This window comes from Pan troglodytes, chromosome 1 (assembly GCF_028858775.2).
Source record: "Pan troglodytes isolate AG18354 chromosome 1, NHGRI_mPanTro3-v2.0_pri, whole genome shotgun sequence".
Classification (NCBI taxonomy): Eukaryota; Metazoa; Chordata; class Mammalia; order Primates; family Hominidae; genus Pan; species Pan troglodytes.
In genome coordinates, this window is record NC_072398.2 from 18,815,047 (window position 1) to 18,841,171 (window position 26,125).

The 26,125-nt window shown below is 49.5% G+C and overlaps 1 protein-coding gene across 1 annotated transcript in view; it reads left to right on the forward strand.

The window, feature by feature from the left end:
• PGBD5 (piggyBac transposable element derived 5) overlaps positions 1-26,125 on the forward strand; it is a 104,895-nt gene that overhangs the window by 52,685 nt on the left and 26,085 nt on the right. The window contains exons 2-3 of the mRNA XM_016940651.2: positions 16,129-16,556; positions 22,372-22,506. Coding sequence (XP_016796140.1) covers positions 16,129-16,556; positions 22,372-22,506 — 563 coding nt within the window. The remainder of the gene's footprint in view (positions 1-16,128; positions 16,557-22,371; positions 22,507-26,125) is intronic.

A 26,125-nucleotide genomic window follows, 5' to 3' on the forward strand; every position in this document is an offset into this window, starting at 1 on the left:
CGTCCCCCTCACCCATGGCAGTTATCACTCAGCAGTCACAGGCCCCAGGCAGGGATTCAGAACCCTCATCAACAGCATGCGCAGGCAGCTACAGACTATTGGGGCCGACACAAGACCCAAAACCTATTTGCCATCTCTGGATCAGGGATTGACACCTATTGTGTAGTGATGTGCAAAGTCCTGCTGTGCTCATTCCTGAAGAGGTGAGTGTGTGAGGTGCAGGTGACACGGGTTGCACCTGCACAGAGTGATTTTGGAAACACCCTGAGTGATACTCCTGTGAGCACCTGAGCAAAAGCTGAAATGCACAAATTGTAACCCTACTCACTGGCATTGTCCATACCTAGCGGCCACTCTGTTCTCACCTTACCACTGGAGTGATTTAGGAAGCTGAAGCCTTTGATATTCATGAAGCCTTTATTAAAGTGAAAACTCCTTTGGGAAGGGACCTGAAGGCTTTATCCACTGGTGTTTCATTCTCCGTCAAGATCTTGGCAGAGCTGCAGAGTTAGACTGGGAGGAGGCGATATGTAGAGAGGGGGACGCACCACAGAGGAAGGCTGGGCCAGGGGAGGAGGTGGGAGGAAGAAGGCCACCTGCAGGGCCCTGAAACATCATTGCCCAGCACCTCAGTTGACCACAGCAAGGATCTCTGAAGGGACTCACACATCATTTATTCTGATCATCTTCTGTCCAGGAAATGAGTCCATGGCGCGACGAGGGTGAGGAGAGTAAATAACTTCCATCTCCATCACTGTTTCCCTCATGGAGTCTGTTAGCAGAGAACATCTCTAAGGAGGCTGTGAAATAATTAGGATTTATGTAGAAGTGGGGCAGCCTTTCCCACTGTATCCCCATCAGTTGGAGGGTTTCCATTGGAGAGGAGTATTCTGTGTTCTTGGCATTTACGTGGGGGTGCTCTCCAGGAGCAAGCTCTTTATCACATCAGAGGGCATTCGTGGGATGATGGCGGGGGGACGTTTATCTTGCATGTTGCTAGGTATGGCTTATAGTGTTCTGCGTCTAACAGCTTTCACTTTTGATGTTTCACTCTAGATTGTTTGTCTTTTTGTATGAAGATCAAGAACGGTTGTGTTATGCTTTGCAACTGACCTGTCTAAGGTGGGATCCCCTTTAACAGGAAGAGAATACAGAAAAATTCAGCAGCAACGAAACTGCTCTGTAAACAGGCTCACAGTGCACTCTAACTTGGGTGATTTGATTTGCCGGAAAGTGAAAGCTGAGCTGCAGAGCACCTTGCTTCTTCAATCATAAACGCCTTCAGCTTGTTCTTTTCTGGGCTGATGACATTAGAAATGCATTTGCTTTGTGTGTCATGGACAGTTCTCTTGGGGCATCGCCTAGAAGACCTGCTTGCTGTCACTTGCACTGTATTGGAACGCTTAGATGATACGGGCCACTGAGTGTTGGTTGGGTAGGGCTTCCTGTCCACGGGAACCTTTTATATTCCCATCCCCTCCTCTTCCATTCCCAACTAGCCTCCTCATCCTCTGGGCTCAGGCAGCTTGCCCACAGGTTTTATTAGCACTTAAGGTACTGCACTGAGGTGGCGAGCTTCCGCGGTAGGGCAGCATCATGCGGGAAGGAATCATGATTCAAACCCAGGCTCTGTCACTCGGTGGATGATGTTGAGTGATTTGTGCAAGCTCTGTGCCTGTTTCCTCACATGTAGAATTTCTCTTGGAAATATGTTATCCTGCATAAATCCCCAGTGGTGTGGCAGCTCCAAATTAAGGTCAGTGTTCCCTTCACTTACCGGACACCTCAAAATTAGTACCTTGTAGAATTAAAGAATCCACCTTGGAGGCTGCCTTCCAGAAGGAATAATCTGACTCTTGTCCAAGTTGAACAAGTTTACTGGGAACAAAACAACTGCCTCTGGGTTTATGCTCGTCTGCTCTTTTAAGCAGTGAAATGCTTGTGTCCAGGAGCCAAGTGGCAGTAACCTGTGTGACTTCAATTCTTCCAAGAATAGGTGTTTCTTAATAGCCCTGATTGAATTAGAACTCAAGTCCCAGCTGGTTGCCTTCCACTGGCCAGAAACTGGCTCCTGGAACTGGCTCGATGGCCTGGCCCGACTATCTCAAGAAAGCTGCCCCTCCTGCCCAGCAACTGGGTCTCATCCAAGGGCACCTTGTCCCATTGCTGTGTTCCTTTTTATGAGAACCCCATCCTGAAACTGCATAATTGCAAGCTTAGAAAAAAAATAGAATTGCCATAAGATGGGGCAAAATTAGAATAGCTTTTGGGTTTGAAAGTTAAAACTCATTTTAAGTATGCACAGACAATTGTCTGAGCTTCTTCTCTTGCAAACAGAAGTCTTGGGGAGCTGAGGTGAGTTTAGACAAATAACAATCAGTCTTCCTTTTGAAGTGAGCAGGGACCAGACTGTGCCCCTCTGGAGAGGGTCTATGAGTGCCCCAGTCCTGTCCAGACTCAGAAGAGAAAAGAAGGCCCTGAGGGCACACCAGGAAATGTGATTCAGCCAACCATGTTTTGAGTGCCTACTCTGTCTGTGCCTGAGGGCTTTCTTTCTATCTAATACATGGGACCAGATCACAGACGGGCAGCTTCGAGAGGTGAACACCAAAGGGGCTCTTGGCTTTCCGTGCCATTTCCATAGAGTTCTCCTTCAGCTCTTAGCCACGTGCGTTGAGGCTGTGAGGGCATTGGAACAGCACAGTCTCCCAGTAAGACCACAGTGTGGTGGTCAAGGGCAGAGACTCCAGAGCTGGACCATCTGGGCTATTTCTAGTTCTACCACTTACTAGTTCTGTGACCTCATTAGAGGCTAAGAGTTAAGGCACATCCCTTAACCTCTCTGACTCAGTTTCCTCTTTGGATAAATGGGTGTTAAGAATAGTGCAGATCTCATAGATTTGTCATCAAAGAATAAGTGAATCAAGTGATGTGCAAAGCAGACAGAACACAAGCCTGCACATAAACACGTACAGCCATATGCATGTTGGTTCTACAAAATAAATACACATGATTTGCTTCTATTTATTGATAAATAAATAGGATGTTTCCCTTGGCGACACTTCTGGAGCTGGGCTCTGGAAGCGTGACCTTGAGAAAGGGGAGGGGACAGTGGGACCTGAAGGGCAGAGTCCCCACGGCTCACAAACCGCAGCGCTGACCTTTCCCTTGTTTCCATGGGGAATGTGAAGAGGATGGTGCCAACAGCCTGGAGGCCACGATGGGACCAGCAGTGTCAGGGCAAGGCAGGTAGCGCCCTGCCCCGTCTTGACTGCAGTGGCTGGAGGGGAACGCAGAGCATCTTTCCTGCTCCCCTGCAGCTCCATCCCCGTCCTTTCCCTCTGGTCTCCTTTTCCGTGTTACGTTCTGCATCTGCAGAGGCTCCCGTCTCTGTCATCAACCTAACTCTCCTTGTGAGATGAGGAAGCTGAGCCCTGTGCCCTTGTCACTTATTTGCCCCTGGGCGGACAGTGGCTGGGGTGCATTATTTATCTCCTTTCCATCATCGTGATATCTGTGTCTCCATCCTAGCTACCCTTTTCCTTATCTCTTCCTTTTCTCTCATTCTTTCTCTCTCTCATCCTGGTGTGGGTGGGTATGCAGGGAATTCTAGGGATATAATTAGTAGCCAGGGAGAAAGCAACTCCAGCCTGCCTTCATTTTTTCTTGGACCAGTTGTGCCGAGCACTGTCTGTCCATGGGATGCCATGAGTACCCCAGGGTTGTGGAAAGGGATCAGGATCCTGCCCATGGACCCTTCCTACTGTCTCTGACCCCAGATATATTGTGACACACTCTCTCCCTGTCCCCAGCACACACACAGACACTCGGAGTAAGCACAGAGGGCCTGATGGGGGAAGAGATGGAGCCAGGTGTGTGGGGTCAATCAGAGCAGGGCTGCGCACCTTTGGCAGGTGACTGGCATGGCTGTTAAAGCAGGTAATGGATTGCACCAGTGATTCCAGCCCTGTGCAGTGTGTTTCTCAGGGTGATGCACCTGCCAGGCAGAGCAAGCTAGGCCCGGGATGGGGAGGGGTGCCTGTGACCTGGCCCATGCCCCTGGTCATGGAGGAGTGAGCAGAGGGCAAGCAGTCCCCCTGACCCGTGAGCCTGTCTTATAGGTGTGGCTCCACGTGGATTTCGTTGATGTCTTCATCATTGTCCTAATGTATAACCTTGACATTGCTTCCAAGGAGCTGCTGCTTAAGCGGGATTCCTGTCCTGGGGTGGAAGTCTTCAGGTCTCTCCTCCACATCCACGGTCTGGGTTCACCTTGTGATGTGACACATACATTTTCATTTGGGTTGGAAAGAGCCAGACCCTTTGGGGCCCTGCAGTCTTCTGGCTTCACCCGAGACTCTCATTCTGTCTGGCCTGTGGCCAAGGCCTTCCAGAGGTCAAGACAGGGCTTGTGCCACTTCCTTTTTGTTCATTTGCTTCTTTGGGCTCCCAATATTTTTTCAGTGCTAAGATAGGGTTACAAAAATGGTAGCACATTTTTATGTCCAACCAATTCTGTGTATCCCTGAGACTGTGTGTAGAACCTCACTTGTGTATAAGAACAAAGGCCTACATTCCAAGATCTTGGGGATCAAGAGGCCTGGGCCCAGCGCACACCCTACCTCTACATGTGCATGCTCACTCACATACACACACACGTTTCCCCGGCCTCGCCAGGGCAGGACCTGCCTGTACTTCAGGCTGCCAGAAGGGGTTCCTCACCCTAGACCTGGCCCAGGCATTACGGACCCTGTCCCTGTGTCTTATTCTTCTCTCCCTCAGCATTTTCTAGCAAGCACCTTCATGCCTTTGACTTTCTGTGTGTGCTGCAGGGATGCTGCTGACTACGCTCAAGCCCTGAAGAGTCATCATCCCCCTGCGTCATTTCATTTCCCCACTCATTCACTCACTCCGCAAGAGGTGCCCCAGGGGCCAGACACTGTTCTAAGCCCTGAAGATGCAGCCAGGAACAGGACAGACAGTGTGGACCTTACACACACTTTTTCTTTTAACCCGTCCCTAGGGATTCACCATAAATGACAGAATCCCAATCCCTGCTGACTTCCTCTAAAAATTTCATGTTTGCACTTTAGCAGTCAGACTCCTTGGTCCTGCCCTGCCGGGCCCCACACTCTTCCCGGTTGCTTTTGGGGGAGGGGCCACTTGGCCTCAGCAACACACATTTCTAAGAATTTATTTTAGGCATGGAAAAAATCCCAAGTCCATGTATATTTCAGTGGTCAGCTTTCAGCTTTTATCCATCTCCCCAAGCCTTCTCTCTCCTCCATCTTATTCCTCCTCCGCAGCCTCCTCCTCACCACCACCATCTGTGTGGTCAGAACTTGAGCACATCCGTGGAAAATCAGAAGCAACCACAGAGCTAAAAAGACCCAGCCTTCCAGGGAGTATTCATTCCTGCCTATGTGGGGTGTGGTGTGGCGTGGGGAAGAGAACCCCCAGCTCCTTGGTGTCCAGCTTGCAGGACCTTGAGCTCCTTGGTGTGCCAGCTTGCGTGACCTTGAGCAAGTTCTCTTCCCCGAGCCTCTGCATTCACCTGCAGAGCGGGAGTCTGGTAGCCCTGTGCTTGGCTGTTGCGAGAATGAAATTGGACGCGAGAATGCTCTTTGTAGTGGTTGATACGATGAAGAGCCTCCACGGAGTATGCCGGAGTGTTTTTTTCTGTCAAGGACATTGTTGGAGTATAATTCTTGAAGCCTAGATGACGGAGCACCCTTTTTAAATTTTATTATTTTTTAAGAGACAGGGTCTCTGTCACCCAGGCTGGAGTGCAGTGACGCAGTCATGATTCACTGTAGCCTCAGCCTCCTGGGCTTGAGCAGTCCTCCCACCTCAGCCTCTCGAGTAGCTGGGATTATAGGCGTGTGCCACCACACCAGACTTTCTGTGTGTGTGTAGAGATGGGGCATCACTATCTTGTCCAGGCTGGTCTCAAACTCCTGGGCTTAAGCAACCCTCCTGCCTCGGACTCTCAAAGTGCTGGGATTACAGGCAAGAGCCACTGTGCCTGGCCAGCATCCTTTTTGTCACTCAGATTGCTCCCTATATGGCTGGTGACGTGGTCCCTTTCTCCATTGCCTTTCATGGAGGAAGGACTAGGGTGGTCCCTGGAGGGCAGGAGGACGTGTGCCATGGTACATGGTTTGGCACGTTGGGGGCATCGGTGGCCTCAGCTGGGGCCCAGTGAACAAGAGGAAGCAGGCCTGGGGAAGGAGCCTGAAGAAACAGCGGCCCGAGTAGAAGGAAAACTGAAATGGACCCAATTTGATTGCGACTGAAGAGCTACAGAGGGTGTAGCTGGAGCAATAAGCGGGGAGGGAGAAAGCTGAGAAGTCGTGGAAGAAATTAGCAAGTTACCTGGGTGGTCCCTCCCATCTCAGTGGGTTGCTGTGTATGAAATGGGGCCTCTCCTCACCCCCACCTTCCTCCTCGTCAGGTCCCACGGAAGTGGGAAAAACACTTCTGCCGTCCTTTTGGTACCCAAGCAGAGGCTTTAAAAATATGAACTCGTGAGAAGTAGACACAGTGCCTAAATGAAATATAAACTGTGGTGGCTACGGCGGCTGTTTCGTAACAGCCATCTGTACGTCGGCTCCCGGGAAGGGGGACAGAAGCCTGTGATGAGGGATTAGCAATGCTGTCGTGGGTGTGATCAGATACCATTTATGGGGCATTACTAGAAATCAGGCACCATGCAAGCCACCTCATCCCACTTAATCCTCACACCAGCTCTGTGAATTCCACACCATGGCTGTCTTCACTTTACCAACAAGGAGACCAAGGCTGAAAGAGGTACACAGTAACTTGGCCAAGGTCACACATCTCATGAATCCAGGAGTTGGAGCCTGGTCCAGGACCTCAGCTTTGCTGGACAGCAACTAGTTCAGAATAATAATGTGAGGCTTTTGCATAATAACTTACATTCCTCAAGGTACTTATGATTGTCTTATAATTAGTCTCAGAAGGTAAATAAGGCTAGGTAGATAGGCAAGTTACCAGTGAAAAAACTGAAACCTAGAGACACTGCAGCTTCTCAGAAGTCAGATAGATAGTGGAAAAAAAAACAGGAACAGGATCCAGCCCCACCACCCCCCAGCCCCATCTGCAGGTTAATCCATCTCTCATCCCTACAGACAGCACTATGTTTTAGTTTTGTACTAAGGATGAGTGAAATCTATGGTTTGGGTAGCAAAGTATTAATATCTTACTGGATGAGCTTGGTCAAGAGGAGAGCAGATGAGCTTTCTAATGAGCAGCCTGGACTGAAGAGAACCATAGCACACATAGGCATGGCAGGACTCACAAATTGCCACGGATTAGCCCTGTCCCCTCCTGGCCTTTTATTTGATTGCTGCTAAGGGAATCAAATCACAGTGGGGCTTTCTGTTTGCAGGAGTTCATTCATTTGACTGACATTTGACATTACAGGATTCGCCCTGCTGTCATCCCTGTGCTAGGCACAATGTTTGCAACCCTTCCTGTGTTGTTATCTTGCTGTTTACATTGAGTCCCAGATCTGGCTGAAGGGGTAAAAATCCTTTGTTCCATCTGTGTAAACATACATGACCTGATCTCTGCCCACTGACAACATCCAAAGAGTCATTCATCCACATGACATAGAATGTCAAATGCTGCTACTCCACATAGAGGTGGGACCCCCATGGGAGGAGGTACATGTGACGGGGATTTTGACTGGAGGACCCTCGAGCCGAGCATGTGGCAGTGTAGTGCTCACCTTGGAGAAGACTCAGCCAGCCTTTATTTTCCGCTGCTCCATGGTTCACTTCGTGCCCTCAGAGATGGTCAAGCCCACCTCTGCCTAGCAGAGCACTCCCGAGAGATGTTTTTAAGTAGGTCATCTGCAGGTGGAAGGCACTTGAGTTGGCCATCACACAGAAATGAAATCTCACGTGTCGTGTTGAGAGTGGCTCTTTTATGTGTATGGGTGCCTTGTATGATAAATGGTTTTGAAGGTTAGCTGCCTTTAAATCGTTGGTACATTGGGCTTTGGGGGCATTGTCACCCCTTTTCTGTCCACCAGCCCTTTGTCATGTGACCTCTAGTCAAGGTTATGGATTTAATATCTATATTAGCCAATTGATTAGCTTTTTTTTTTTTTTTGAGATGGAGTCTCTTTCTGTCGCCCAGGCTGGAGTACAGTGGCATGATCTCAGCTCACTGCAACTTCTGCCTCCCGAGTTCAAGCACTTCTCCAGCCTCAGCCTCCTGAGTAGCTAGGACTACAGGTGCCCACCACCACGCCTGTCTAATTTTTTGTATTTTTAGTAGAGACGGGGTTTCACCGTGTTAGCCAGGATGGTCTCAATATCCTGACCTCGTGATCCACCCACCTTGGCCTCCCAAAGTGCTGGGATTACAAGCGTGAGCCACCACACCTGGCCTTTTTTTTTTTTTTTTTTTTTTTTTTGAGATGGAGTCTCTTTCTGTCGCCCAGGCTGGAGTACAGTGGCATGATCTCAGCTCACTGCAACTTCTGCCTCCCGGGTTCAAGCAATTCTCCAGCCTCAGCCTCCTGAGTAGCTGGGACTACAGGTACACACCACTGCGTCCGGCTAATTTTGTGTTTTTATTGCAGGCAGGGTTTCACCATGTTGGCCAGGCTGGTCTCGAACTCCTGACCTCAGGTGATCCATCCACCTTGGCCTCCCAACGTGCTGGGATTACAGGTGTGAGCCACTGCGCCTGGCCAGCTTTTATTTAAACCTTTAGGGACTATGTGCAACTATTCTATGGTTCATATTTCCTGTGAACAACTTCAGCTCAGATGCTGATTCTAAAGCTATTTTATTTTTATTGCTAACTTCTTTGCCAACCACTGTGTTGCGTTAGCATGAGGAATACCTTCCAAGTGCACAGACACACACGTGCACATGCACGCAGAGCGTACCTTCTCTATTCCTAACAAGAAAGCCCTGCTGCTTGATACATTTATGCGACTGAAGCTATATTTGGGGTTTTCTGGCAGTTTCTGCATGTTTTCTAAGGGCTGTACGGAATGGTTAGCAGCTTCAGATGTCCTTGCTTGGAAGATACCATTTAGGAGGTTAACACTAATCTGAACATAATTTTGGAATATTGGTAGGCATGTAGGTCAGACCTATGCAGAAAGGGGAAGCCTTCACACTCCTCACAGCCATCCAGTGAATTAGGTGTAAGTTATTTCACCTGGCTACCCAGATCGAAGGGTGCCAAACCCAGTGGTGTCCGGAAGACTCAACCCCACGGGCACCTACCCCCACGGGAGTACCCCGATAGAGCTGAGAATCAAGTTTGTTCACTTTGGTCACTTAGTTGTGAACAAAGAGATTGAACAAGGGAAAAAGTCTTTGAGGCACTCGTGACTGAGTGACTGAATTCTACAGTTGAGACTTGGACCCCAGGTGTTTACTAACTAGACAATAGGCTTGTCCTTCATCTCAGCCACAAGGGGGAAGGAAAAAGGGATGCGAGAGAAATGGTGATTACTTTAGCTGAAGATAAGTACCAGCTGCAGCTGGCATTGAGAAAACAATGAGATTGGCTGTTTCCTACATTGCCCTTTTATGGAGTGTAACTTTGTGTCTCAAATGATAGGAATATTTTTGTGGTGTTGCAGGACATTCTGGTTATATTTTTGTACCTGTTTGATTTAGCGTGGAGATAAATGATTCCATCCTCTTAAGCCCTTCATTTAAAATATTAATTGATTCTATCTGTATCACAAAACGGCTGACAGTTTGCACCAAAAAATATCAGCATATGCAAAATGCCCTTTTCACTGACCCCTGCAAAACCAGTGCTTGAGGCTCTAAAAGGCTGCAGTTTAGAAGGCACATAAAGCCACTTTTTTTTTTTTTGAGATGGAGTCTCGCTCTGTCACCCAGGCTGGAGTGCAGTGGTGCAATCTTGGCTCACTGCAACCTCTGCCTCCCAGGTTCAAGCACCTCTCCTCCCTTGGCCTTCCGAGTAGCTGGGACTACAGGCGCCCGCCACCACACCCAGCTAATTTTTGTATTTTTAGTAGAGACGGGATTTCACCATATTGGCCAGGCTGGTCTCGAACTCCTGACCTCAGGTGATCTGCCTGCCTCGGCCTCCTAAAGTACTGGGATTACAGGCATGAGCCACCATACCTGGCCAAAGCCATCCTTTTCTTCCCGATGGGGCAAGGGTGGGGATTAGTCCCACCTGTGGGGCGCTTAGCTGGCCTCCAGATCTGAATGAAGGCAGAGAGCAGGAGCGGCCCCCAGGACCTGCATCGCTAAGGCCCAGAGCTGCCTTCTTGCCTGTGTGTGCGAGGTCATGTGATCTTCTTACCCGCTGTGGGGTGGTGGTTCCCACTTGATCAATAAAGAAACTGAGATGCAGAGAGGTTGTGTGTCCTGAATTCTCAGGCCATCTCTCACCTGGGACTCAGTAGGCCCACCCCCACTTGATTTCCTAGATGGCGTGGGCATCCTCAGGGATGTGACCGAGAGGTGTGCCCACTGTGCTTTCACCACTCGTCCCACCCACCCACTCAGGCCTCCCCATATGCACAGGTGTCCCTGGCTGACCTAACCTTGTCACCAGGCATTAGCACGGGGACTGTTGCCATAGAGACCCAATGCTTCCCACTGAACACAGAAAAGATGCTCCTCCCCTTGGGTGGGCCAAGGCCTCTCCCCTCCCCTTTGTCATCCAAAGGTCAACAGGTTTAAGAGGTAAACATGCTGTATACGAGGCTCCAAGGACACAGAACACACCAACCCTGACCTCTGCTTTCACACTTTAGCTGGGGTCGGGAGACGGGCCACACAAGCAGACCAAAAACGAGCATGAGTGGCCGATGGGACAGCTGTGAACTGTGCTAAACCCAAGGAGAGGCACCGAGTCAGGGCTGAGATGAAGAAGCTGGCTTGGGGGTCAGGAGTTTCCCCGAGAAGGTGATGCTTCATGAAGCTGGAGCCCCAAGAGGGCTTCCTTCCAGGAGGATCAGGCCTTGAGGCGGGAAAGAGTTTGCCACGGCCCAGGTCTGACACAGGCTTCCCCGGCAAGCCTCCACAACTGTCTGTCATCCAGGCCAGAGGCAGCGACAGCTGTGGATGGAGGCGACGCCTCGGCTGCCCTATAATCCATTCCTTGTGCCCTGCACACCCGTGGGGAAACTCAGTGCAGAGCATGGAGGTGAAGGAGCTGGTAGAGGAAGCTAAATCCCAGCCAGGTCTCACCTGATTTGGGGAACAGCCATCAGATCCTCCCCCAACCTCTCGTGCAGCAGAGTGAGCCTGCTGAAGTTGCAAGAGCATGGTCACGTGGTGCTCACAGCCCTTCACTGGCTTCCCACGCCCTTGGGCAAGTCTGAGCCCTGTGACAGCGACCAGACCCTCACACCCCACTGATGCCTCCAGCCCCACCCACTCCCCTTCCTGCTCAGTTGCACTAAATTCAAGGCATTCTGTCTGGCCACAGGACCTTTGCGTGAGATGCTCTCACTGCTGGAAATACCCCGCAACTCCCCACTGGGGCTGATGGCTTTTTACCAGTCACCCTTTTAAGCCCATCTCAGACAGGGCCTCCAGGAAGCCTTCAGGATCCTGCCTACCCTGAGGCTTGGGTTTGGGGCCCTTCTTGTGGGCACAGCTCTCCTCCGAGCCTGGGTCCCAGCTCCTGCTGCCTGCTCCTCTTACTCCCAGTCAGCTCCTGGGGAGGGAATATCAAGTCTTACTCCTTTCGACTTTCAGGATCAAATGTGCATTGACTGAGTGGTTTCCATAATTGCCCTTGCGTTACAATCCCCTTTATAAATGGAACATCTCCTTTTCTAGTCACTGCTGAGAAGAGGGAATCTGTTTCCTCTCTTGGGAACAGGGAGAGAGGGGATCCCTTTGTGGGACTGGGCATTACCAAGCCACTATACATGCTGCCCTGGGTCTGAGGGAGTGGGGAACCCAGGTAGGTGGTGTGATGGGGGCCTTGACATGAATGGCCTGGTGCGGTGGGGGAAGGAAAGGACATGGCAGTATGAGTTTTGTCTGGCAATGCACCATCAGCATGCACAACCCTTCATCCTAGCCCAGGCACCGAGGCACACCCAAGCAGCACCTCCTCTTCCTCCTCTAGGTCTCCTCCACCTCCTCCTTCCCAATTCCATTCTGCCTTTGCTTTTTTATTTTTTTTTAAACCCACATAGGTTCTCCCTTCCCCTTCAGAGTTACTGTAGATATGCATTTTCATCCTGCGTTATCCCCCGCAACACATGAGCACTGTGGAGGTGGAGGGAAGTTTTGTGTTTGGAAGAGGGAGGAGGTGATGGGAAGACCATCCCGTGACTTCAGTCGTATGTAGGTACCATGTGTAGGAGAGCCACGTAAAAGGGACAGAAGGGCTGCTGCTAGTAACCACAGCAGGTGCACTCAGGCTGGCCTGGGAGGAAGGCCTCCCCAACTGTGAGTCACTTAGAGTGGATGCCCTTGGGCTGCGTCCTTCCAATTCTGAGGTCCCATTTCCTCAATTGCCAAATGGGATGATGCCTCACGTAGATGTTGTGAGGATTACATGGGTAATACCTGGGAAGCTCTCATAAACGGATCCGAGTCTTATCTTGGCTGGGGGTGCTGCCCATGCCAGGGCCATATTGTTCAATGGTCCTGTGATTAAGTTGTTGATAAGTACTAACTGTATTAGTCCGTTCTCATGCTGCTATGAAGAAATACCTGAGGGTGGATAATCTATAAGGAAAAGAGGTTTCATTAACTCACAGTTTGCATGGTTGCGAAGACCTCAGGAAACTTACAATCATGGCGGAAGGGGAAGAAAGGCACCTTCTTCACAGAGCAGCAGGAAGGAGAAGTGCAAGCAGGGGAAATGCCAGACAATTATAAAACTGTCAGATCTTGTGAGATTCACTCACTATCACGAGAACAGCATGGGGGACCCGCCCCCATGATACAGTCACCTCCCATGGAGGTCCCTCCCCAACACGTGGGGATTACAATTCAAGATGAGATTTGGGTGGGGACACAGAGCCAGACCATATCACTGACTCCTGAATAGCATTTCTTTCCTTCCTTCCCTCCCTCCCTCCCTCCACAGGTCACAATGATTCACCTGTGCCAGGACTTCTCAAATCCCAGTAATCCCAGCAACTCAAAGAGGCCTTAGAGAATGCTTGTAAATCAAAACCAAACAGTTAAGAGGGAGCTGGCTGCTTCCCAGTTCCTTCATGAAGCAGCTGGCCCAGGCCAGGGGTTGCATGTGAATTCATTTTGAAATGGCCTGGGGGGCAAAATTACTTTAAACATAACTTTAAGCAGAGAAAATTCCATTCTGCTTCGTCAGCATGATGTAGCAATTAAAATGCTGGTTTTCCTCCTCTTTGAGCACTATCCTTGAATAATTGACGGCTGCACCCACCGGAGGCTGCAAGGCTGTGCTGAAATAAAATGATTTTCATTAGGAGTAGGTGTGGAGCTTCAGGCTACACCTGCGGAATCGGCCCTCATTCATCCTGGCCTCATCGTCATGCCAGCCAGGGCCTCTTCCTCCAAGACCTGTTTGGTGCCCAAAAAATGGTTGGTGAAAGTGATGTATGTGGTGCCACTTTACCCTCCAGGCCACTGTTGCTTCTGTAAAATGCAGATAGTTAGAGTCTTCCTTGGAAAGCCCTCGGCCTGGCTGTCAATGAATTTCTGTTGATGATATCTTGGTAAAAGTTACCAAGCCTCAGGAACCTCCCTTAGGGCCAGGCACCAGGTGAGGTGCATTATTCACATGATCTCATTTATTTCACGCTGCATGACAACCTTTCAAAGTAGGTATTCCTGTGTCCATTTTTACAAGAAAACTAGAGCTAGGAGGGATTAAGAAATTCCTCTAAGACTGTGCAGTTAGCTAGAAGTAAATTTGGGGTGTCAGAGCCCCATCCATCACTCTGATTCTAAAACTTGGGCTGTCTCATGCACATTATCTCTCTTAATTTTTCTGCAGAAACTTGTTTTTCAGAAACTGTCTAAATCAGTAATAAAGGAAGGTTGGAGAGAGTGATGATTAAAATCTGAAGAATGAGAACAACTTTTGTTAGCAATCAATATACAGGCCGGGCGCGGTGGCTCACACCTGTAATCCCAGCACTTTGGGAGGCCAAGGCGGGCCAATCTCTTGAGGTCAGAAGTTCGAGACCAGCCTGGGCAGAGATAGGCAAAACCCCGTCTCTACTAAAAATACAAAAATTAGCCAGGCGTGGTGGCGGGCATCTGTAATCCCAGCTACTCAGGAGGCTGAGGCAGGAGAATTGCTTGAACCTGGGAGGTGGAGGTTTCAGTGAGCTGAGATTGCACCAGTGCTCTCTAGCCTGGGTGACAGAGACTCCATCTCAAAAAAAAAAAGAAAAGAAAAATCAATATACAGATGCAATAGAAGCAAATTTTGTCTCTTACAAATCTCTACATATAGTTAGTGTATCTTAGGTTACTACATAGAATTGTAAGCCATAGCTCTTTAAAAATATATGTGTGTACACACACAGAGTCATGCTTCACTTAATGACAGGGATACATTCTGAGAAATGCATCATTAGGTAATTTTGTTGTGCAGACATCATGCAGTATACTTATACAAACCTGCATGGCACAGCCTCCTACACACCTAGGCTATACGGCATAGCCTATCGCTCCTAGACTACAAACCTGTGCAGCATGTGACTGTACTGAATACAGTACAATAGGCAAGTGTAGCGTAATGGTAAGTATTTGTGCATCCAAACATATCTAAACATAGAAAAGGTACAGGAAAAATACAGTGTTATAATTACATGGGACCACCATCCTATATGCAGTTCATTGTTGACTGAAACATCTTGGAGGGGGGGGGTGTGTGTGTGTGTATTCAAAGGGCTGCATTAGTCAAAAATTGTGAGGTTTTATCCTATATGTGAAATTATATGAATAAGCCCCTTCAGATGTAGTCCCTAGTCACCATAAAGTGACTACATAGGGAACGTTTAATGAAAATTGCTTTTTCCTAGGTGGAATTTTTCAGGCCCCAAGTGATGAAAGCGTTTTACTTACAAAACCGCCTCAACTTACCAGAAAATGAAAGCCAGAAAGCCGTAGCCATGCCCCTGTGTTAGAAACACCATGTGTCTTTGCATCTCCTCCCTCCCCTTATGTGTCTTTTTCTCTTCAGATCAGTATTTACCGAATGTGCCAGATTTGTAAGAATTTGCATTCTACCCCCCATTCCCAGGGAAAGCGTGGGGTCTGCAGGGGAGGGAGGAGCCCTGTGTGATGGCATGGCGGGAGACAGGAGGGGCTGTTCACTGCTGTCTGGGGGGAGTGTTGGAGTGCCTTTTGTTTTTAAATGTATATACATATATATATAAACATTTATACATCGATGTATTTGTAATATCTGTATTTATTTTTAAATGTATGTATGTGTATATATGTGTGTGTGCCTGTGTATATATGTATGTGTGTGTGTATGTATGTGTATATATGTATGTGTATATATATGTATGTATATGCATGCTTTCTTCCTTGTACGGAGAAGTACCCCAGACTGGCAGACAGTGCTTTTAATTTATATGTATAAATATGCACATTTTAATTTTAAAACTTACATGTTGATGTATACATTTATATGATATATATATTTAAACATATACATTTATGTGTGTGTGTACATCTCTAGTTAAGACTCGGCTTGTGCCCCGAGTGTGTGAAACTCCCTAGACCGACACCCTGTGCCACACGGGTTCTGGAGAGCAGGGATTCCACGTGACTGCGCCCCCCGAGGGCTGTCCTCCGGTCTGGTGTGGAGATGCAGGCTGCAGCTTGCACTCCGGGTGTCAGGGCTGTTTGTTCCTGTGGTGTCTGGGAGGAGCTGCGCTCCCACACACACAGCAGGAGAGCTGGCTGTTTTGGAGCAAAGGGGCGTACAAAAGCTATGGGAGCCGGCACTGTCAGGTGGTTGCAGCAGCTTCTGGAAGGTTGGAGGGGAAGGCGGTAGCATTGGAGGCAGCGGGGGCACTCGGCCAGGGACCCAGGGATTGGAAATGCAGCCGTTCTCGTGTCGAGTCAGGGTGTGGCGGCCGTCCTAAGGAACACTCCACCTGTCTGTGGGTTTCAGGTCCCACCCGAAAGATGCCCCCCAGCGCCAGTGCCGTGGACTTCTTCCAGCTCTTTGTCCCAGACAACGTCCTCAAGAACATGGTGGTGCAGACAAACATGTATGCCAAGAAGTTCCAGGAGCGGTTTGGGAGCGACGGAGCCTGGGTGGAGGTGACGCTGACGGAGATGAAGGCGTTCCTGGGCTACATGATCTCCACCAGCATCTCCCACTGCGAGTCCGTCCTCAGCATCTGGAGTGGAGGCTTCTACAGCAACCGCAGCCTCGCCCTCGTCATGAGCCAGGCCCGCTTCGAGAAGATCCTCAAGTACTTCCACGTCGTGGCCTTCCGCTCCAGCCAGACCACACACGGGCTCTACAAGGTCCAGCCCTTCCTGGACTCCCTGCAGAACAGCTTCGACTCTGCCTTCAGGCCTTCCCAAACCCAGGTGAGGCCCGCGCAGGAGGTAAGAGCTTGTCCAGGTGTCCTCGCTCTCTCGGCCTAGCCTAGTCTGTTGGCAGGGCTTTGGGGTGTCCTTCCTGCCCTGCCTGCCCTCTGAGTTCACTTCAAGGTCACCTCTGCTATTCTTCCATTCCATTAATCCACATAATCCAAATGAGATCGGAGGGGAGTAATAATAATAGCTCCAGCCTTCAGACAAGTCAGAATTCAGTCTTTTGCTCTGAGAGGCAATCTTCCGCCTCTTGTCTCCCTTTCCTTCCTTATCTTTAATTATACTTTCCAAATGGTGTTTTGCTCAGGCGAATATTAATTTTATTGTCATATTCTCTGAGTGTGGCCTCACCTGTTGGTGATGAAAGGAGGCTAGAAGCCTCCTGGGTGGCAGAGGGAGTGAGCCTGGAATTAGGACCATTCTTCAGATCATCAGGGGTTACTTATGCCCACACAGAGCAGAGCCAGAGCTGTTGGATGAGGGTTTGGCAGAGCTCCAGGCATCTCTGGTCTGATTCCCTAATACCTTCCCCAACCAATTCCAGAAGAAAAGGTTCTGCCTACTCTCAGCTCCCGAGCCCCTTCCTGCCTTCCACTGGTATCCACTTGCACCTGGGACAATGGCACCTGGCCCTGGGGAGATAGAACTCCAGAGTCTTCCTCAAAATTTGCCCGGCTGGTCTAGCAAACCGATGAGATGGCTAATTTCTAGAGATGTCTCTAACCCAAACCAGGAAGTTCTTGGTCCATGTGAGCCCCATTCCCTTTGACTTGGTCTGTGTGGCAACAGAAGTTCAGTTCAATTTTATGTATATATTTAAAGACCCACTGCACATCTCTCTGTCCTGTGCTGCTTCTAAGGCTCTTCTAAATAAACCTCCAATTCTTGTTGACATTCTCCTGTAGGTCCTCTCTCTAACTCTCTATAGCGTGCCTTCCCCTCACACAGCTGAAAATCACAGGGTTTTTGTGGGGAAGGCAGTGCCCTATTTCGTGTCTGTGGGAGCCTTACATTCCCTCTGGATCGTTCTCCCCACTGTCTGGTGAACATGTCAGGCTCGTTATGATTTCCAAGTGTTTGCAGCGTGCCTTCTGGCCCTTGGAACGCCGCCTTCTTCTCTCTGCTTTGCAAATGCATCCAGTCTCCAGGGCCAGTGTAAGGCCCACAGTCCCGTGTGGATTCCCTGTTATCTGAATTCCCCCCACTATTGATGGGGCAGCCAGATGCCACCGCGCCTCATCCTCCAGTGTGGCATTTACCTTCCTAACAAGAAGTGGAGACTTTCGAGGACATGAGCTCTGCCCTGTAACAGGCCCTGTGGTACCAAGGACGGGCCTGAGCACATTGTCTTTTCTTTCACTAAATACTTGCTTGGTTGAAAATGAAGCAAATGAGAGACGGTTGCCTGGATGCAAGGGAAAAGTACACAGCACATTCAGACCATGCTGGGGTCAAACATTTGGAGAGGTGCTGCAGAAGGCTGTGTGCTCGCTGTGCCTAAGTATCTCTCAAGAGGTATCTGCAGTGTAAGTCCAGGGTGAGTGCCCGGCCTCTCTGGCACACTGCAGCGCCTACTAGGAATTCTGAGACTTGTGGGCTCGCCTCTCTGCAGCTCCCAGGTACAGGTGTCCTGAGGGGAGGCCCAGCAGCATTGCTGAGCCTGGCTGGGTGGGCAGTGGCTGGACTGCAGGTGGGCAAGTAGGCAGGTGTCCAAGGGAGCAACTCTGCCTCCTTAGCACATGGCTCAGATGGGCAGTACCGGGGTACCAGGAACAGGGAGAGCCTAGAAGGATGATCGTGTTATTCTGCCGCTCACTTGTGTTTGCTTCCAGGTGATGAGGCTTGCAGAAGCAGGGCCTGAGATGAGGCTCAATCTGGGGAAGGGCTCTCAGGTCATGTTTGGGGCTTTTTCCCCTTTACTTTTGCCTTCACTTTTCCACCTCTTCCTCCTCTCTCTCCTCCAGCTCATTCTTCTCTCCTTCTATTACTTTGTATTTCATTTTTATTTTACTATATTTGGGAAATTACATTTTCTTCTTGCTACGTTTTCTACTCGGTGCCCCTACGTGGTAGTGAGGATCCCAGCAGGACACAGATGCTGAGCTCCATCTAGAAGGGCAGCCGAAGAGATGTTGATGCAGGGACTGTTGGCTAGGGGTGTGATCCGGGTTAAGGGAGACCCGAAGGGAGCAGAGAAGGCTGTAGCCCAGGGAGAGGCCTCAGGGTAGGTGGGCAGAGCTTTACCTTGAAGAAGCAGATCTATGGCCACTCCTTGGAGCCTATTTTTATGATGCCATTTCTTTTTTCTTTATTGTCTTATCATTGGTAAAAGTTATATAATCATGTTATCAAAAAATTGAATACATGAAATAAGTTCGAAATAAGTTTAAGGGGCTGATCATAGGTCCCTCCCCTGACTCCCTTGCTCTCTGGCCTCTTGCTGATGACTCCCACTTGGCTGAGCAAGCCAGAAACTAGGGGCAAAGAAGCTGGGTGGGGTAATTTATAAGAAGCTGACCTCCAGGCCTCAGCTCAGGGTCTGCAGGGTGGAAAGTGACCCTGGGGGGCAAACAGAGAACACCCAGCACACTCCATCATACAGCCTGGGGCATGTGGCTCCAGGAGAGTCAAAGGGTCTGACTGGTTCCACGCAGCCTGTTGCACCAGCTCCGTGTCAGTAGGTGTAGAGCAAGGTAAGTCAAAGGAGATGAAGTCATAACCACAGAGTACGGTTGGGTGTTTACTATGACCAGAACCTCATGCTTCCTGGGGCTTCCTGTATGTCACCTGTGCCCCTCCATTCCCTGGAGCAGCAGCTTGCCCCATCTGCTGAGGATGCCCCGGGCTTTCCAGTTGGGGTGGGCCTGGCTCTCCCAGGGGCTTGCAGGCCTTGCTGTTCCCTGGGTTGCCAGCATCGGCCCGCCCTGCTCGGCTCCTGCATTTATGCTCTTCTCAGAGACGCATCTGCCACTTAAAGAAGGAAGAGAGTTCTTCTCCTGATGCTTGATTGGAGAAGCTGGAGGCTCTAAAGGAGCCTTGGATTCCCAGCTTTCCGGCTCTGTGAAAATCCCTGTTGGACCCTGGAACATTCAGCTCACAGAGAGGCGATGATTTGCTTGTAAGCCTCAGGGCTTTCTTGGAGGGTCATTGTCTCTGTCTGCAGACACCAGTTGGAACAGTTCTCTTCCCATTGCCCTCATCAGGTGTGTGTGTGGATGGATTAGCTGCAGATTCCCAGGAATCACTCTGCACCCGTCCCTTACACCATCCTTCGGGGCTGCACTCCAAACACACAGCACACTCACCTCACACACTCAGCTCACTCGCACCCTCCAGCCTGCAATCTTGGGAGCCGTTTTATTCCAGCAGCTGTGACCCTTTGGTACGAGTTTGGTCTTAGAGTCTTCAGAGGATTCCCAGAATGTAGCAATGACCAAAGCAGCTGGGGTGTGTGTGTGTGTGTGTGTGTGTTTCTACACAAATACAAAATGGGGAGACACTGCATCTCCTCAAAACTGGAGCCAGATTAATTAGAGAAATATTTTCAGGGAGGGATTGTGCAAATCAATACATGGATGTTTTGTCTTTCCCCTACCATACCTACCACCCTCCACACCTCAAAACGAGCTCATCAAGCACAGGAGGAGGCTCAGGAGATACAGTCGTGTAACAGAGAAATGCTGACCCGTGTGTAGCCTGGAGGAGAAGCAAGTGGTTTTTCTGGCAGGCAAAGTTTTTGGAGCTTTGGGGAGCATGCTGTTCCGTGCTGCATTTAGTAATGACATATTCATAATTCATTTAATGATGATAGAAAAGGAAAAAGATCATTGAGGGTCAGAAATTCTTGCCCTTTTGCTTTGATGAGGCATGTGATTAAATATAAATTTGCAACTGATCATATGTTCAATGCAAGTGGAATAGAGGTGCACTTTCTTTCTGAAGAGAATGAGAGAGGGCAATTTTCATTTGCTGTGGCCTCAGAGGACAGAGTAGGATGCACGTCTTCGGCAAGGATCATTGGGCAGGGAAAGGACAGGCAGAGGGCTTTTTTATGCCATCTTTTCCCTTCTCCATCCCCTCCCATTCTCCCACTGTGTGGGGGACTTGTTCATTGCACTTGAATAGTTCCAAATGGGGCTTTGAATGTTTTATGAGCTACAAAGAGCCAGCAAGTGCAAGAAGCCAGGCGTGAGGGCCAGGGGAGACGTTGCAGCTAGGCCAGCCTCCCAGCCTTCCCCTTCACAAGACAGGGGAGACCACATGTGATGTCCCCATGTGTCCATTAGTAGAAAAACTGAGGAGGCAGATATGCACTGCTAAGACTGAACAGTGCAGGGCTGTCACTTTTCGAAAATTGAATGCACGGTAACCTTGCATTCAATTTGCATTCAACCTCGGCCCACCTTCCATTCCTAGAAGAATGGAAGGCTGCTGTCCACATCACACGTGGTAAGTATCATCCTCCCTTCTGTCCTTGGAAGACCTTTTTCTGCCATCACCTGGGAGCTTGTTGGGAATGCACAGTCTCAGACCCGGCCTCACAGAATCACAATCCACATTTTAGCAGGATCCTCAGGTGACTGATTTGTTCAAACTTTTTCTGTAAATAGCCAGATGGTAAGTATTTAGACTTTGTATTGGTGTGGTCGCTGTTGCGTGTTGTCAGTTCTGATATTGTAGCCCCAAAGCAGCCACAGACAATATTTAAATGAGTGAGCATGGCAGTGTTCCAATAAAACTTTATTTACAAAAACAGACGTGGGCCAGACTAGGCAGTAATTTGCTGACCCCTGATCTAGGGCATCGTGTAGAGTTCTTGGAATCATTGCCTGCACTCTTCATTTCAGTTCCCTACAGATGCACACTCTAATTCATAATTAAGCTTGAGACGGGATCAGGGAGGGAAGTGTAGCACGTTCCTGAAGTTTATCCTAAAGCCTCCCAAAAGAGCTTTACCTTGAAGAAGCAGATCTGTGGCCACTCCTTGGAGCCTATTTTTATTATGCCATCTCTTTTTTCTTTATTGTCTTATCATTGGGAAAAGTCATATAATCATGTTATCAAAAAGTTGAAATAGATGAAATTAGTTTCAAAATTGCCTTGGGAATCTTGTCAGAAAGGTCATGACAACCTAGAGGAGAACCAGAGGCTGTGTGTTGCAACAGGCCAACAGGGAACTGGGTCATTTGATGAATGATTTATAAAAAGAGGAGGTTCAGCCTGGAAGAAGGAGGTTGTGGGCTGACACGAGGGCTGTCTTGAAAATCCAAAAAAAATAGCATTTTTTTTCTTTGTTTCTCACTGGACAGAAGTCACATCCCTAGGTTTCAGTTAAATATAGGTAAATTGTGGATCAGTGAAAGACTTTTTTAGCAGTTGGAACTTTCCATGAGTGGAAGGGGCTTCCATGAAAAGAAGTGGGTGCCCATCACCAGGCATGTCCAGCCAGAGGACACAGGACCCATGCCAGAGATCCCTCAACCAAGTGAGAGTTGGGACAAGGGACCTTAGGCCAATAATAACAATAATAATAAATTCCATTGATGAAATATCTACTGTGTATCAGGGCCGGTGCTATTTTGCATGAATCTTACTGAATCCTTTCTTACTGCATCCTTTCTGGAAACAGTAGTATAGATAATGATACCACCCTCCTATAGATAAGAAGGGTCAGGATCAGAGAGGTAAAGTAACTTAGTTAAGGTCACAGAGCTGCTCAAAGGCAGAGGCTGAATTTGAGCTCCAATCTGATGAGCCCTCAAGCTCATGCTGCCTTCCGTGAGAGCCTCCGCTTTTTCCCTCCTGGCAGGTGCTACATGAACCCCTGATCGATGAGGATCCTGTATTCATTGCCACGTGCACAGAGCGGGAGCTGCGAAAGAGGAAAAAGCGGAAATTCAGCCTCTGGGTCAGACAGTGTTCTTCCACTGGCTTCATCATCCAGGTGAGCCCTGGGCTGAGCCCAGGGAGGGTCGGTGAAGAGGGTCGGGGAAGAAAATCCGGGGGACTTGGGCTCATCTGATACCCAAGAACTTGTTCACATACCCTTTTCACTGTGTGTCCAAGTCCACCCAGATGCTCCTGCGGAGGCCAGGGCTGGGCTGCTCCCTCCTCACCGAGGCAGCGGGTAGCCAGCCCTGGAGAGGCTGCTGCCACCCCTGGCCCCGTTCCCTGCACATTCTTCCTCCAGACTCAAGCCCATCTGGGTAAGTGACTCATCAAGGCTCAGGCCGTAGCAATGTTGGCTGGAAGTGTCACCCAAACAGTGGGTCATACGAGGTTTCTACCATCTCCCTGGAGGCTGTCCCTCAAGACTTTTGGACTTGTGGCTTTGAAACTTAAGGCTGTCCCAGAAGGCCTCCCCACTCCCACCGGGTATCTGCCCAACCTTCCTGTTTCCAGGATGCCTTCTTCACAGACCTCCACCAACAGCCTGCTGGTGAAATTATGAATAACCTTCAGCAGGAGCACGTGCCCGAGTCCTAGGCCCTTGGAGCCAGCATGGCCAACATGGGTGCATGTTTCACAAGAGGTGCCTGAGCTCTGCTTTTTGTGATGATACTCCCAGGAAAAGCATCTGAGGTTGAGCTGCCAGGAGCAGTAGGGTACACAAAGGGAGATGGTGGGGACAGATACACACCAGAATGTGGCTCCTAAGTGACGTCTCCCTGCCTAGTCTAGTTTTTCATGCGTGCTGCGCGGCGACACCTTCTCTCATCAGACAGGCAGGCCAGCCCTGTGGTGACAGCTGACCGCACGCTCACTTGCTGCCCTCGCTTGACCACATCTCCAGGCCCCAAGGCACAGGGTTTTTGCACTTCCATCTTTCCCTGAACTACAGCAGGATTCGTAGGAAGATTCTGCCGAACATCTCCTCCCCACATCCACTCCAGAACCACAGTGGGGAAAGTGTGCTTGCTCCGGGAAAATGTCTTCCCTCCAAAGCACCATCTCGGCTCCTTCTGCAGGTCTGAAGGACCTTCAGGTTGAGTTGGGGTCAGGATCTCCAGCCAGACTCTGGGGCTCTGCTTGTGCATAGGCATTGTTTGGGGTCTTGCCAGACTGGACCTATCCCAGAGCAGAATTCCCTCACTCCTGGAGGTGCAGCCTCAGCTCCTTGTCCCCTCACATTCTCCAGAGTCCTCTGCCATCTCTATAGTGCCTTTTGTGATGATACTCCCATAGGTACAGGTGCGTCGGGTTCATTTTATGTAAACTTTCCCAAGGGACATTCATTTATTCTTTCAGTAAATATTTATTGAGCACCTGCTACCTGCACACAATTGTGCCAGGCATTGGGATATGCAAACGTGGTCCTGCCATCCTTGAGATCTGCCTAGGTAGCTTTTTTTTTTTTGAGACGGGGTCTGACTCTGTTACCCAGGCTCAAGTAAAGCAGCATGATCATAGTTTACTTCACCCTCAACTTCCCAGGCTCAAGTGATCCGGTCACCTCAGCCTCTCAAGTAGCTGGGATCATGGACATGTGACACCATTCCTGGCTAATTTATTTTTATTTTCATTTTGGTAGAGATGGAGTCTCACTGTGTTGCCCAGGCTGATCTTGAACTCCTGGGCTCAAGTGATCATCCCGCCTCGGCCTCCCAAAATGCTGAGATTACAGGCAAGAGCCACCATACCGGCCCTGTGTAGCTTTGGAATAAATGTTTACATGCGGATCCTGTGTGCATCTGGCACCACTCCCTTCTCCCTCTACAGTTAGTGAGGAGCTAGAAATCACATCTGTCACCAGGCGAGGCCAAGGCCACAGATCTCTCTCAGTTCAGATTCGTTCCCAAATTTACAAAATCTGTAAAATCCACATCTATAATATAAGAAGTTTGGGTTGGTATCTTGAAGCTTCCTTTCATTTCTAAAACTCTTGATTCTAGGAGGTTTTGCAGCAGCGTGAAAGTTTGTTTTTAGAAGCCAGAATTGAAGCTGACAACTCCCAGTCAAAAGCAGCGTAGCTTCCACCATTGCCAGGGGCAGCCCTCAAAATGTGCTCAGAAGTGCAGAGCCAAGGAGGCAATTAATTACCCTTCAGTTTCAGGCTGTGCTGTGACAGGACTGGCATGAGAACTTTCTCAGCCCCCGCAGTCCCTCTCTTTGTTCCTAGGTCCAACTGAAGGTGCCTGTGGCAGGCACAGCACAGGGAAAGGACATCTCTGCCTGTGAGGGGCCAGGAGACGTAGAGGAGCCACATGACCCGGGGACAGTTGTTTTTTTAGAGTCCTGCCCCTTTTCTTGGTTCTCCAGGTGCTAATCTTGGTTTGACAGCTTTTGAAGGTCAGCAGCCTGGGCAAGCACAGCCCTGGGGCAGAACAATACCTTACACCGTCAGAGCTTTCACACCGCAGTTCCCTGATCCTCCCCACAGCCTTGTAAGACATAGAGAGCAGGCAGTGTTGATCCCATTTCTTACATGAGGTGGCTTTGGCTCACAGGGGTTACCTGCCAGACAGCTGGTCAGCGCAGAGCTGGCTTCTCCCCTGGGCCTCAACCTGCCTCTTCCCTCGTCCATCCCCAAGGCATAGGCAGCCCCTGCTCTTGCATTTACCTCCCACGTGAACTAGCTGCTCAGTCATTGCTCTGGAATATGGAGTTGTCATCTAGAAACTAAAGATGGGATTAGGTAACCAGTGAGGTCCCTTCTACTGCCAGTGTATGACTCTCTTCTTTGTAAATGTCATATATAGGGTTCTGTACACAGGACATTTTCTTCATTGTAGTTCCTCAGATGCATTGAGCTCTCCTGAATGACTTAGCGGGGAAGCTCAGTTGCAGCTGACCGTATTAAGGGTCCTCTCCCATTGTGCTGTGCCGCTCGTTAGCGTAGCATCTGCCCCACGCCCTCCTGTTTCTGAGGCTGGCTTTGGCCCGTAGGATGCAGGCAGCTGTGGTATGTGAAAAGATTTGAAGGGGCAAGTGCATACCTCTCCTTTTTTGGCTTCTCTGCCCTGGCCATGAGAAAATGACCAGGATGGATCACCTGGGTCCCGAAAACCTGGGAGCTTAGTAAATGTTTATTATATGGCACATCGATTTTGTAGCTGTTTGAGACCCACTGTAATTGACCCAGGAGCCTATCAGTTAGGTCTGCACAGCTGACCAGGTAACTTTCTTCCAGCCACTATCTACTGTAGACCAAGATAAGGTGTTGAAGGGATGGTGGGGGTCCAGGTGTGTTCCAGGAGAGCCCAAATTATGCATAGACATTGTTGCCCCAGCTTTGTACAAAAAAAATTAGCCAGGCATGGTGGCGCATGCCTGTAATCCCAGCTACTTGGGAGGCTGAGGCAGGAGAATTGCTTGAACCTGGGAGGCGGAGGTTGCAGTGAGCCAAGATCGCACCACTGCACTCCAGCCTGGGCAACAAGAGTGAAAATCCATCTCAAAAAAAAAAAAAAAAGAAAAGAAAATGAAAATGATTGCTGTGCCCCGAGAAAAAGGGAATTCTGCCAGCAGAAGGCCTTTGGGCTTTAGCAGCAGCTTGTCCCTGGGCACCCAGCCTGCTGGGCTTCTCTGATTTTGGACTTGCCAGCCTCTGTAATTTGCATGAG